General features: G+C 45.3%; 1 protein-coding gene across 1 annotated transcript in view; it reads left to right on the top strand.

Annotated features, from left to right (window-relative positions):
- LOC106808304 (selenocysteine insertion sequence-binding protein 2-like) overlaps nt 1-12917 on the top strand; it is a 17352-nt gene extending 4435 nt beyond the window's left edge. The window contains exons 2-23 of the mRNA XM_014810961.1: nt 829-1060; nt 1603-1834; nt 2317-2519; nt 2759-2871; nt 3304-3421; nt 3796-3928; nt 4693-4960; nt 5111-5243; nt 5683-5861; nt 6291-6396; nt 6935-7083; nt 7293-7373; nt 7749-7936; nt 8703-8820; nt 9126-9256; nt 9730-9835; nt 10074-10188; nt 10468-10622; nt 11157-11404; nt 11543-12013; nt 12178-12508; nt 12792-12917. Of these exons, the coding sequence (XP_014666447.1) occupies nt 838-1060; nt 1603-1834; nt 2317-2519; nt 2759-2871; nt 3304-3421; nt 3796-3928; nt 4693-4960; nt 5111-5243; nt 5683-5861; nt 6291-6396; nt 6935-7083; nt 7293-7373; nt 7749-7936; nt 8703-8820; nt 9126-9256; nt 9730-9835; nt 10074-10188; nt 10468-10622; nt 11157-11404; nt 11543-12013; nt 12178-12508; nt 12792-12917 (3927 nt within the window). The 5' untranslated portion in view covers nt 829-837. The remainder of the gene's footprint in view (nt 1-828; nt 1061-1602; nt 1835-2316; nt 2520-2758; nt 2872-3303; nt 3422-3795; nt 3929-4692; nt 4961-5110; nt 5244-5682; nt 5862-6290; nt 6397-6934; nt 7084-7292; nt 7374-7748; nt 7937-8702; nt 8821-9125; nt 9257-9729; nt 9836-10073; nt 10189-10467; nt 10623-11156; nt 11405-11542; nt 12014-12177; nt 12509-12791) is intronic.
- Nucleotides 12918-13268: the final 351 nt, after the last annotated feature.

Here is a 13268-nt window from a genome sequence, read left to right as displayed (position 1 = left end):
TAACGATCCCAACGAACATTCCTTTGAGAAAGTTCCTGATACCATCCCTGTGCCTTCCATTCTGTTTCGGTGCATATGTGAACACATTTGGGACTAACAGGGTTTACTAGAATCCCACCACTCCACCACAGAGTCACCGCAGTAGACGTTAGATGAGCGCTGTCGCTCCGCGGCACTTGTTGGTTTAAATTAGCAATGAAACATACTTGACGATTTGATTAATTGACATTATATTGTGTGGGATAAAAGTCTTAGAATGTTGAGAAATTGCATTAAAACTTCTTGGTTGTAAGCAAGCAATACATTTCACACAGAGACACCACACTGACCGCAAATCTGCTATTTGTATATTGATTTTATTAGGCTTTACACTGCAGAGTACTTGAAAAGGGAAATATTTTCCATGTTTTAAGCATTTTCCTAATAATTTTTGCATTTAACTTGAATACAAATAACATGTACATTCATTGCACAATTGCGGTATCATCGTAATTTACTTCCTTATGAATGCTTTTCTATGATTTTCTAAGTACATTCATATCAGGAAACGTGGTCCAGATATCTGATAGTTTACCTGGCCTATAATCAATAACCTGCTATTAGTAGTACCTGTTGCTCTAGCATTACTTGCATGGACCGGTGATGGCCAATTACAGGGACACTAAGGAAAGTAAGGAGTGCAACCACGATACCCTCACTTGTCAGCGCCTTGGTGAAACCTTGGAGTAATCATTCTGAAGGAGTAATCATTCTGAATGATTACTCCAAGGTGAAACTCATCTTTTGCACATACGATATGTAATTATGTTTGTTTGGTTGTTTATCTAGCACTCAGAGATGTCAAAACTATCTGCTGAGTCGCAGCCATTCATACCGCGTCATGTCGGAGATGCACCTCAACCTGAGGAGACTGCTGACACGGTATTAGGGGAAGAGTTGCAGCCAAGTCGGGCACCTTCTGGGAAGGCGCAAGTTCAGATGCCCGATGAGAAGCAAGAGAATGTGACTGTGGTACCTGCACAGGTGGAACACGTCGTGGAAGAACAAAATGGGACAGCGGGTAATGCTAATCTGTCAGAAAAAAACGGCATGTTTAATGTCGTATTAATTTATTTAGACGTGGTAACTATTTTGAATTGTCTGTATTTTGTTAAGAATAGGTGCAAAATATTGTGTTATGTTTCTGGTCTAGATAGGGTGGTAAAGTGAAACTGATCAGACACTAACATTAAATGTATTTGGTATAAGCACAGTTGTTAAACTAGAGCTGAAATTGGTTTAAAACAGTACAGAACTAGCTGTATGTAATATAATATCTTGATATTATCATTTATTACGAAACTCCCCAGTGTTCACCTGTGTTGTCCCTGTTGTGCAAATGTGCAAGCAGGGAAGTCAACTTTCTTGTCGATTTGTAATCGTTGCCATCAGGGAATCATCATCAAACCTTAAATATTACTAACCAATCTTAAAGTTATCAGTTGCTCCACTGAGAAAGAGGAGATTGGGTCAGCCAGTCTCATTGTTTCAAGTTTGCTTGATTGCTAGTATACAATGCATGTACTCTATAACTGTTTGTTATTATTTCATGAATCCATGTAGAGGACCAGCCAGAGAATGAAACCTATCAGCAAGATGATACCACAGAGATCTACACACAGCAGCAGCAGCAGCAGCAGCAGCAGCGGCAGCATGAGCAACTGCAAGGTGTCGACTATGGGCCTCATCAGCAGGGATCGGAGACGACGGTGTCAGTCTACAATCAGCCCGGCGAATTCAAGAGCCTCCCGAAATACATGACGAGCTGCTATCCATTTGTGCAAGGCGATCCAGGGTAGGTCTATCCAAACATAAAATGTATAGCTGTCCATGGGCACAGGTGATGTGGCTTTTACTTTATTGCTTAGGTTATCATAATATAATCTGTATATGTAAATAAATGTCTTTAAAGGTTTTGGAAATGGCTAAATTTGACTATTTAAAGTCTTATTTGGTATAATATGTTAAAGTGCAGCACTAGGTATATAATGTGTGTATGTATAAATGAAAAGTAACTACCTGTTATTAAGGAATCTGTAGGATGCTTAATTGCATCCATACATGTATGTTGATATATGCTAAATGTTGCCTATGAAATTGACATCCTAACAACATTGTAAAACTGATAAATCTGTTGTATTCTGCTTATATCGAATCTGTACAGAGTATCAGTAATGTTCTCCACCCAGTACATTGCATTTTGCTAGTACATATCCATAGGGCCTTATAACAACTCACGGTAAGCCGTGTTTGTTTATTATGCATAATTCATTACAGATATGTTAAGAATCGATGGCCTATGAACCAGTCGCAGCAAATCCTTCCGAGTAATTTGTCGCCGGGCCTGCCTCAGATAGCTGCGCCTGCAGGCAGTGCCGCCTATGGGCCACTAAACAAGTCACCGATCTACGATAGTTTTGTATATGGATATAACCCAGCTGTGTACCCAGCACCACCGGTAGCGGACCCACAACCTATAGGTTTGCATTAAGAAACATAACAAATCTATCACTGGGATGTCATGTTAAAGTCCTGCTTCGTACTGCACAAAGCTATGAAGTTTGATTAACAGTTCTGTGCTTCTGTAATTCTATAATTCTGTACCATCGATTGATAATCGATTGTGGTGGAAAACGAACTGGGCTGTTTACTGAAAAAAAATCGTCTTCCATCAGAGTTTTTGAAATTACTATTTTAATAAAATGGTGTGGATTCACAGGATATTACGCTGGGAATGTAACGTATGCTTCGGGAGTGCCAATGTACCAGCCATTCACAGTCAGTCAGCCCCAGCAGGTTATCGATACAACCATTCCTGTTGTATCCAACCAGGTAAGCACTAGCAATCCGTACTCGCTGAAGGAATTTATAGCCAATGATAGTTGCTTTGTTTTGTGCTACTGAAATGCAACCCTGTGTTACCAAAAAAACCACAGAAAAGCTTCCAAGTGGGCACTAGTAATTGTCAGCTTCCATTTCAATTCAGTTATTCATCCAACTGTTGCAATGTGTATAGATGTAGTTAAATTTGTGTTAATGGTCACCTTAATAGAACAGACAACAAAGAGAGTGAGAGAGGGAGAGACCAGACAGAGACTAACAGAGAGAGACACAGAGAGAGATAGGAAGATAGAGTTTGCGCCTGTAGTGTTTGTTGTATCTGTTGTTTCAGTGTCCGTAGATAATCTGTATCTATCCTATTTGCTTACGTTCGGTCGTGATGTATGCTGGGGAGTGTGATTGAGCATTGACTGTGTTTTACAGGTTCAGAGAGTCACCGGGGCTATCAGCAAGAAAAACGCCCAGACGAATCTCCCTAACAGGAAGAAAGGTTCTGCCAAGCACAGGACCGTCATCTGTGTCGAGCTGAGTACGCAGACAGGTAAAATGTTTCATATTAGGTACTCATAAGTTATAGCATGCAGACAGGTCACAGGTACTAAACACTGTGATGCATGGGGATGCATGTGAGGTTCTAGTAGGGTATATGAGATATTGTAGCTGCAGGCTCATGTCTTTTTGAAAGAGGACATGCCTTTAGCAAGAGTAGACAGGGTAACAGAAAATTTTGAATTTGAGTGAATGTTTGATAAGAGAATTCACAGATGCCCGAAAGTTGCATTTCATTTTCTGGCAAAAAGTCTGTTAGTCTTGAAATAGTGTTAAATTATGTTACTGACGATCACTCGAGAAAGCGATTTCGTAGATGTGAAACTATTCCTGGTTTCTCACCGGGTCTGTTCGTGTTTGCTGCAGATTTCTCTGAGAAGATTGCTGAACATTCTCTTGATGAGTTGCCGTCACGGCTGTACAGGGTGCGAGCCAACCAGGCCAGACACAAAGTCCGATCCGACACCATTAGCATGGACACCACTTGTGATGACTCCAGGTTTGCCATCTGCAATTTACCGGCATTTAATAGTGCTTAGGTTTAATATGAAATATCATGCAATTATTACGTAGTTATGAGGGAGACGTGGAGGTTTGTGAACTTAGAAAATTTGGTTCATTTTCGAGCTCTACTAAATACTTCCCAGAACAACCAACCAATAATTGTTATATTAAATCTAAAATCAGGAGTATATAATACTAGGGGATGTGACTGACCATTAAAGGAAAAAAAAGAATTCCACACGTGAGCCTTACTCAACTAGTGCATAACATTTACTAAGCATAACTCGGTAATCATATATTTAATGGTCACCTTAAACATTCAGTGCCCCCTGTTCTTAGTCATTTTACGCTTCTGTAATCACAATCTAGACGAGAGATATACTGGAATTTGTGATATTCAGACAATGCATGGCCCACGAAACGCTAAACAAATCTCAGTGACATTTGTCGATAACAATATGGGGTTCGGAAAGGGAATCTCGTAGGAGATTCAAGTTTTTTTTATCACACTTTGGGTGTTTTATTATCATTACATATTACCAGATCTGATGTACTCTTCTAATCCACTGATTTAAACGTGGTTCACACACATTGTGGCAGGCATCGTTATTGAGTAAAGGTGTTCAGGCCAAGCTCTGCACAAGTAACAATGCGGTACTTTTTGCCACAATGTAACAGTATAGGTTACATATGTACGATTCACCGCTAATGACCCAACGTCGCAGTGCTGATTGGATGTTCGCTTGTTATTATCGTCAGGATCTCCGGCTCCCGACACAAGCGCACTGCGTCTAAAGCGTCTTCCTCCCGGCCCAAGGACTTTGTGCAGTCGCCATCAGTTGCCGCCTCAGCGTCCGTACTGCCGGTGGAGTCGCAGGAGAAACCCGAGCCCACGTCTTCCGTGCCGTCGCCAATGAACTATGCACAGGCTCTTCGCAACAACTGGACAAGGCTGTCGGCGAGCGTTGAACAGAAGGCGGCAGAGAAAGCGAGCAAAGACGCAGCCGATGGTCGCCGTGAGGAGTCGGTGAGTTCAGTAGAGGTGCAACAGGCTGTAGGAATGCGTTAGTGCTGATGTTGATTTCTGCACCGCAATTGCTGTACTATTGCCGCAATAGTAGAAATTTTTTGCTGGTCGCATCGAGAGAGGGATTTGACGTTAAGTGTTGCTGTGTAGCCTGAAGATGGAGCAGGGCCTGACCGGAAGGAAGCAGTCAGTAAGGGATCAGAAGCAGAAAACAACCCGAGCAGCAAGTGTAATGTTGAAGCAAGCCATGGGGTGGTCACCATCACCCAGCCGACGTCAGAGGGTGAGCATGTAACACTTGCCTAACCTCACAGCAGATTCAGTGCTGTGTGAGTGTCACTTTGTGTGAGAGTGATTTTTGCGTTCCAAGCTAGGTTCGCGGATCTTGTTGCAATGACGCTAGTCATTGATTAATAGTTACCGCAACCTTACATAGTACAATCCCACTCGTTGACCCAGGGCATGAATTTCCTGAGTTTGAGGAGTGGGGAATACAGAATTGCTACGCCGCAATAAAAATAATGCAATCGAAATATGTGAAATCTTTACGGTTGGGACTAAATTTACGGCAGAAAGTGTATTGTAGTAAATTTCAGTACCTGTTTGTTGAAAACAATTTTCTGCATGTAATAGGAAATTTAACCCACACCAGATCATTGACAGACAGGCAGTTTCTGAAACTACTATAGTAATTTAACGGCCTCGAACTTTGCATTTTCCAGTCGAATCGAAACCTACTGCTGTCGTGAACGGTGAGGTGGCCAATGCCATCGAGGTAGAAGCACCCTCTACTGGGGGAGGGAGAGGAGACGTGACCGTGATGTCTGTTCAGCCTGCTCCTTCTCCACCAGTCGTGCCATGGACAGGCATCTCTTACAGTAGTGCCCTGAAATCCAAGCTCGTAAGTTTCGTCATAGTCAGCTTGGTGACTAGGATGTTGTTAACTCGTCTTCTTGGCTCAGATACCACTAAATCACTGAGCATGCCTCTAGATAAAAGTCCATGTTCTAGTGTGGGAGATGGCAGTGTGGTAGGAGCAAAATGCAATATATGTTATTTTGGGTGTGTGGAGTACCCTGCATGAAGCTATGTAGCCTTGATTGGTAGCAACAGCAGGGAAATTTCTGATACCAATCTGTATTAGAATGCTTTGCGTAGTTGATGTGCGTGGCACATGCATGTGTAGTCAACACACTTCCTGCTTATTTACATGTGCAATGTTTCCTATATGAAGTGTTTATGTAAATGTTTATAGACAGTGTTTACATTTAATATCTATGTTTTGTGTTTATGTATATTTTTTCTCAAATGCGATGTTTTTTACTTTCAGAAATCTGCAAGCAGTCCAGCTGGTGTTTTGCCCCACCCTCCAATAATGATAGGAAAAGCTGGGGGAGCACCTTCCCCACTTGCCATGCCAGCGGAAGTGCAGATCAGTAAGAATCCAATTTCTTTTTATTATTAAATTCACAGGAGCTTTCAAAAAGCTAGGACAGTCAAACCTACATTTGCAGTAACCTATAGAATGAGTACCTGTCTACGAAGGGAACTTTGCATTTTCCATGAGTAGCAGTTATACTGTATACGCCATATTTTTCGCGTACAGATATTTTCACGAATTCCGACTTGACGGACAATTTCGCGAGTGGTTAATTTTGCTGTCGGTGAATTATGAATTATTTGGTATTATTCGGTATGAATTATTCGCATGTTGTTATTTTTGCGGTCGGGGACGCGTTCGCGAAATTCGCGAAAATTAAACTACTGCGAAATATACAGCATATACAGTAAGTGAAACCATATATGGAATGTGCGCATATCTTTTAAGGAGACTGGGTCTTTCTCATGAGGGATCCATATAAACAGGTTTCACTGTACTACTATGAACTATGTTTGATTGTGAGCATGGTTTAGTAGTGAATTCCCTTAATCAACGATAGTAGCATTCTTGTTATGTTATGCATATTAATGCAGATAAAACAGAAGAAAAGCAAGCCAAAAAGAAGAGCAAGAAGAAAAAGAAAGAACAGTTAGTACCACAACCGGCAGTGCCGAGCAAACCAGCAAAGAAATCGCAGGCTCCCATTCAGTTTGATATTGGGAATATGATTGCTGCACTCGAGGTTTGCATATGAGGGCAATTGCATACGGTGCATCGTTTATCTTGCATGCATTTATCTCATTTAATTAATATGAATACGCTAACATTGCATAAATGGGGCTGTTTCCCTAATGATTGTCATGGCAGAAAGATTCCCAGCCTTGTGCTACCTGAACGTTCACTAGGTGCCACATTTGATCTCGTTACATCGTTTCTGTTTCTGCCTTTCAGAAGCAGAAGATTGCATCAGCACAGGTTAATGAGGAGAAACAGGAGGACAGACATGCTGAAAAGAAAACTGAAAAGCCCAAGGTTTCTGGCTCCTTCCATGTTCGCAGCAATGCCCTTACACGACAGTGACTGTGTGCTGTTTTGATGTGCCATTGTGTGGTAGAACTCTAAGCACTTGGTCAAACCAATTTACTATTAAACAGACTTGCTTTTGCATCGAGAATTTGTGGAATCATGTTAAGATTTGAATGATGGTTATAGTCACAGTTGAAAGGGATGACGAAACATTGTTCGTTTCTCAATCCATTGTAATTAAAAGGATACATCCTTCTGAAAAGTGCTGCCCATTCACATTTGAAACAGTGTCAGGGTTCGCTTCTTCACAATTCTACTTTCTGCAAAGTCCAATGATGTGCCCGACCCCGAGTCACGTATATACTCGTCTCTCACACACAGTTGGTTGCCAACCCGTTGGATAGCACAGCGCCAGCTAAACGCGGCAAAGAAAAGGAGAACCCAGCTCGGAAGCGACCCAGTGCCCTGAAGAAGGTTATTTTGAAGGAGAGACAGGAGAAGAAGAGGGTGAGGTTGATGAAGGAGGAGATGCATGGACAGTTGTCAGCAGGAACAGCAGCAGCCAACCGGTACGTGCACACGTGCAAACATCTGATCATGCATTAGGCGCATTTTCTCCCAATTATTATTGACAGTCAAAGAGAAGTAATCCAGAAAAAAACTGGTACTTTTCCTCCAAAAACGTGACGCCCGGATTCTGCTTTTCCGTAGATGTTTGAGTTTTTCCAGGTAAAATAATAAACAAGGCATAAACGCTATTTATATACAGGTTCACTTTTTTGACACTAGGGTGTGCCCTCAGCAAGGGTAGACAGTGAAAAAGAAAAATACATGTAGATAGGTGGTAAAAAATGAAACCCAACCTTTTACTGGAAAAAAGAATAGTTACTTTGAGTAAGTGAATAGTGTATCTTGATTTAAATCCATCCTTTTTTATAATATCTGCCCAAAAATAAAAAAAACTGCAACCCCTACTAATCCTGTGTAGTGAGTGATACACAGGCTTAATCTGTAGCCTTCATTATTATAAGACGATTCATAAAGTTGAAGCATGTTCAGACGACAGCAATTCTGAGGTGATAAGATTAAAAGTTAAATTCCTTCCCGTTCCTATGTGGCGCATAGAGCGGTGCCTATCTCCGTTTCCTCAACCCGAGGCCACGCAGCTGCTTTCACAGTAAATACTACAGCAGGGGGTTAGTCCACTGGTTCCACTGCGAGTTAACTTTCGACGCTCTATATCTATTTGCCGAGTGCTAAGCAGAGAAACGGTGTGTAAGTCTTTGGTATGACCCGTGATAGATGGTGATAAGATGAACGGTGTTTAATTGGCAGAGTGTTGAAGCCGATGGATGCTGTTGGGGAGGCGGATGTATTGTTTACGGCACCAGAGATGTCGCAAGAAGTCGTGCCAAAGACGCAAGATACTGAGGATCTATCGCCGATCTCACAGGTGAGTCAACGCTGTCCTGTAATTCTGTTTTTATTGTTTATCATGTTGAGTTGTTCACATTTCTATATCTCTCATCCATTCATCCACACAGCCTTCCCTCCATCCATCCATTCATCTATCCATCTATCCATTCATCCATCCATACAGCCACCTTTTGTGTATATACCTAAAAGTACAGGATCATAAAACACTTTCATGCCATTAATTAGAACTGAAGACATAACCTGCTGAAGGTTTTAATTAGCGACTGTTAATGTATCGTGGGACCCGACTATTAAAACTCGCATGTTATGTGCTACATATAGGCAACGCCTCTGCACATGACACCACTGTCTCAGGTGCCCACGGCTGGTACAGGTGACTCCGCCATTCCCGGCATGAACAGTGCAGAGCGCAACCTCGTGACGATGCAAATACACAGCCGACGCTTCCGCGAGTAAGTGGCGCCCTCCATCTGCGATTTAAAAAGCAAGCAGAGCCTTGTAAAATTTCACTGCAGATTGCAGATTTATTTATTTTATTTTCCCACAATAAACTGTAAACTTTCATGAGTTATAAGATTTGTGTTTCCCAAATAAATAATTGCCTGTAACATAATGTGGCAAATCACAATCTGTGTTTCCAATAAATGCTTTATGCAGCTGACACACATATACATTTCTGGTTATGCAGCCCAAAGTTGTTAAGACTACAGATGCTTCTATACTATGGTGACCATGGCTCACATGAAATCTTCACATGCAAAGTTCTCGTGAAATTTTCCTATATCATGTTCTCTTGTAATGTTCTCGTGAAATTTTCTTGTGTGATGACATGGTCACACACATGACATGCATTACAGTTCTCACACACTCTTCTATCTAACCTGATGTCGTATGCTGTTGTGAACATGGTTGTTATTCTGCACAGGTATTGCACACAGATGCTGCACAAGGACATTGACAACTGCTGCACATTGTTGCTGCAGGACCTAGTCAGATTTCAAGATAGACTCTACCACAAGGATAAAATAAAAGTAGGTCATTTGTAGCTGTCTACAAGCTCGTTATAACATGAAAAAGAAGAAAATTCAAGTATTATGATTATAACTTGTTTATATAACTTAGTTTGAATAAGTTTTATATGAATTCTCGTAGTGTTTCTCATTTGTTGCTCTTATAGTTAGGTGTTTACAGAGTCCCTTTCATTGATGTACATACCCAAGTTAATTAGAGCTTGCTTGTGTTTTTGTTTAATGATCATTACCACATCAGGCGAGAGCACGGCGAAGAATTGTGCTAGGCTTGAGGGAAGTAGCCAAACACCTAAAGCTACGCAAGCTCAAACTGCTCATAATTTCTCCAAACCTTGAGAGAATACAGTCAAAAGGTACGAATCGAGGACATTTCAATTCAGTTCCAATTCAAATGTTGTCAGTTTTCTGATGTTATATAAAACCATGTTATTATATATTAGGGAGGAGCGCATTATTATTATTCATGTTATTATCTTAGCAGACACATTTAGAGAATGGACACCTGTCTATAAAAAACTAGAGGGAAGCCATCTCAAAATAAAGGACGCCTATCTAGAAAGGGCTCTCAGGGGGGTTCTCTTCAGGGAGTCTATAAGCGAGGTTGGCTGAATGCAGCTTTTGCCTCTCACCAGGTGGCCTTGACGACGCGTTACACAACATCATCCGTCTAGCCCAGGACCAGAACGTTCCGTTTGTGTTTGCGCTCGGCCGGCGAGCGTTGGGACGTGCGTGTGCCAAGCTGGTGCCGGTCAGCGTCGTGGGAGTGTTCAACTACGAGGGCAGCGAGGTTCGTTCATTAACACGGAGCACACTCGCTCATGTCGGAGAACGCGTGAAAGCTTCCTGTCTCCGTTTGACGTGATGGGTGGTTGTTGTCGTTGTAGATGAAATGGAAGCGGCTTTGTTAGATTCAAAATATAATGGCGGAAAATAAATTAATTGGCGGAGTCACCTGTACCAGCCGTGGGTACCTTATACAGTGGTGTCATCTGCGGAGGCATGACAAATAATAAGACGTCCACGAGCACGCATACCTTCATTCACATTGTCCTTTCTGAGCAACACACAGATCTTGTCATTGTCCCTTCATGAACGGAATGTCTCCTCACCGACGCGATCCGTCTATTCGATTTCCATAAAGAGGCACCTGTGTACCCCCAACCTTCAAAAACTGTTGCATGCTGACGTTTGCGCCATGTACCCAACTCTTCAAAAACTGTCACGCGCTGACGTTTGCACTGACAGCGGCGCTATAGGCCAACTGTGTTGTGCAACAACTGCCGCGTGCTCACGTTTGCGCCGTCCGTCCGTTTTTTCGCAGGAGCACTTCCAGCAGCTGATGGACCTGTCGGCGCAGGCGCGCAAGAGCTACCAGGAGATGGTCGCAGCCGTCGAGCGCGAGGCGAACGAGATCGCGAAGAAGCAGCTCTACATGCACATGGGCCACTCGCGCACGCCGTCCGCGTGCAGCGCCATCTCGTTCACGAGCAGCATCCTGTCGGAGCCGATCTCCGAGAACTACCCGATGTCGGAGCCGGAGTCGTCGGACGCAGCGGCGCGCGGCGCGCAGCACGAGGCGTCGCCGGCGGCGGCGCACCGCACGCACAAGCGCAACACGTCGTTCGGGAAGTTGGGTCACGAAGGCGCCGGCCGCAACCCGTTCCTCGCCGGCATGCCGTTCATGTCGGCCGGCTCCGTCATGCCCAGCTTCCTCCAGCAGAGGGAGCTGCTGGCGGCGCTCGGCAACACGTTGAACGTCGCGCCGCTGGACGGCGGCGGCGGCGGCGTCCTGCAGAGGGAGCTGCGGCGAGCGGTCCGCAGCAGCCGTCGACGCCGGCGGCGCGAGAGAACGGTGTCGCGGCGCACGACGACGCCTCGCGAAGATGGGCAGAGCGGCCGGCGCTGCGGAAACGCGATTCCCCGAGCGCGCCGGAGGCGTTCGCGAACGCCCAAGTTCCAAACCCGGCCGCCGCCGCGCAGACGTCCCCGCGAGGTGACCGCGGGACCGATCGTGACTCCGACTCGCCAGGGGGCCGCCACGACAGACGTCCGACGCTCGTCGCCGATGCTGACGGCGAGGTTCGAACAAAGCACGGTGACGCAGCCAGCCGCCGCCGAGGCAGAGGCCGCGCCGAGACGTCGCGTTGACGACCGGGCGCGCGGCAGTGTCGCGCCAACGCGAGACGACGATCCACATCGACTCGATCCACGCCGCCTCGCCAGGGGGCGCCACCGCCGTGCTCGCACTGAACCTGCGCGCAGCGATGACCCTGCCGCGACCTGCCGAGCGACCGCGGTGACCCCGAGGCGGATGCCGCCCCCACGGTGCGCGCCGTGCGCAGCGACGAGCGCGACGCGACGAAGCCGGCGCAGTCTCAGGCGGCGGCGTCCGAGCCCGCGGCGAGTCGTCGCCTCGAGGCGGTCGTCTCGTCGGAGGTCATCGACGGCGAGACGCTGTCGTCGTCGTCGGCGAAGCGCTCGAAGATCATGGACAAGCGTCGCATCGAGTCGTGGATCGCCGAGACGCAGTCGCGCCTCGAGACACGAGACATCTGCAATGACGTGGGCGAGGCGTCGGCTGCGAGCGAGGTGGGCGGGGCGGGCGGAGGAGCGGCGGTCGTCACGGCGACGGTCGGCGGCGACGGCGCGTCGTCAACATCCTGCACGAAGGACGTCAGCTAGCTGAGGCGAAAAGTTAGATGCGTAGTTGGAATCCCAGTTCGTCGATTCGCGTGCATGAAGAGACTCCTAACCACAGGTGTGCTGAGGTGACATAGAATGATGTAACAGTTAGAATCCCCATATGCAGAGACTCTGTCTACGTATGAGACTCTTAACCAGGGGTAGCTAGTGTGCATGGCTTCCCCTGATGTCAGATGAGGCTTCCAGTGTACTGTTCTCAGTCACGTACAAGTGTACTTGTGCAGACTAGGCTGACTGTTCTCGTTCTGTGTAGATACGCGTACGCAAGAACATATCCTCAAAGGAATTTCACAGTAAGGGCGAGTGCCCACAGGTGGCAGCGTGTGTCGGAGCTGCAAACATTCGCCCGTCGTCGAACATTTCACCCAGTATGCAATAGTGGCATTGGTGTGTAATCGAGATGCAAATACCGGGGTTGGATTTCATACGACGTGCCATAGGTTGTTCCCCATTGTTCGGCTGCGCATTGTTGTGGGTGAAAAATCGCAGTGCTGGTGTGTATCTGTCTAGGTGTTACATGTCATGTGAGACCATTGGTGCCTTATTTTGTGTTAATTTTGTATTTGCGGATGGACAGGGTGCCACATTGCGTATGTGTTAATAATAGTAGTGATACGTGATGAGATGAAATTGCATGAATTGTATGTATCTTTAAGGCGATGTGTAATGTCTTGTCTAGTGATATGTTTACTAGTTTCTGCTGACCTTGGAAGTATTCCGATGCTGTAAA

The sequence above is a fragment of the Priapulus caudatus genome, unplaced genomic scaffold (genome assembly GCF_000485595.1).
Source record: "Priapulus caudatus unplaced genomic scaffold, Priapulus_caudatus-5.0.1 Scaffold267, whole genome shotgun sequence".
NCBI lineage: Eukaryota > Metazoa > Priapulida > Priapulimorpha > Priapulimorphida > Priapulidae > Priapulus > Priapulus caudatus.
This window is presented reverse-complemented; position numbering and strand designations above follow the sequence as displayed.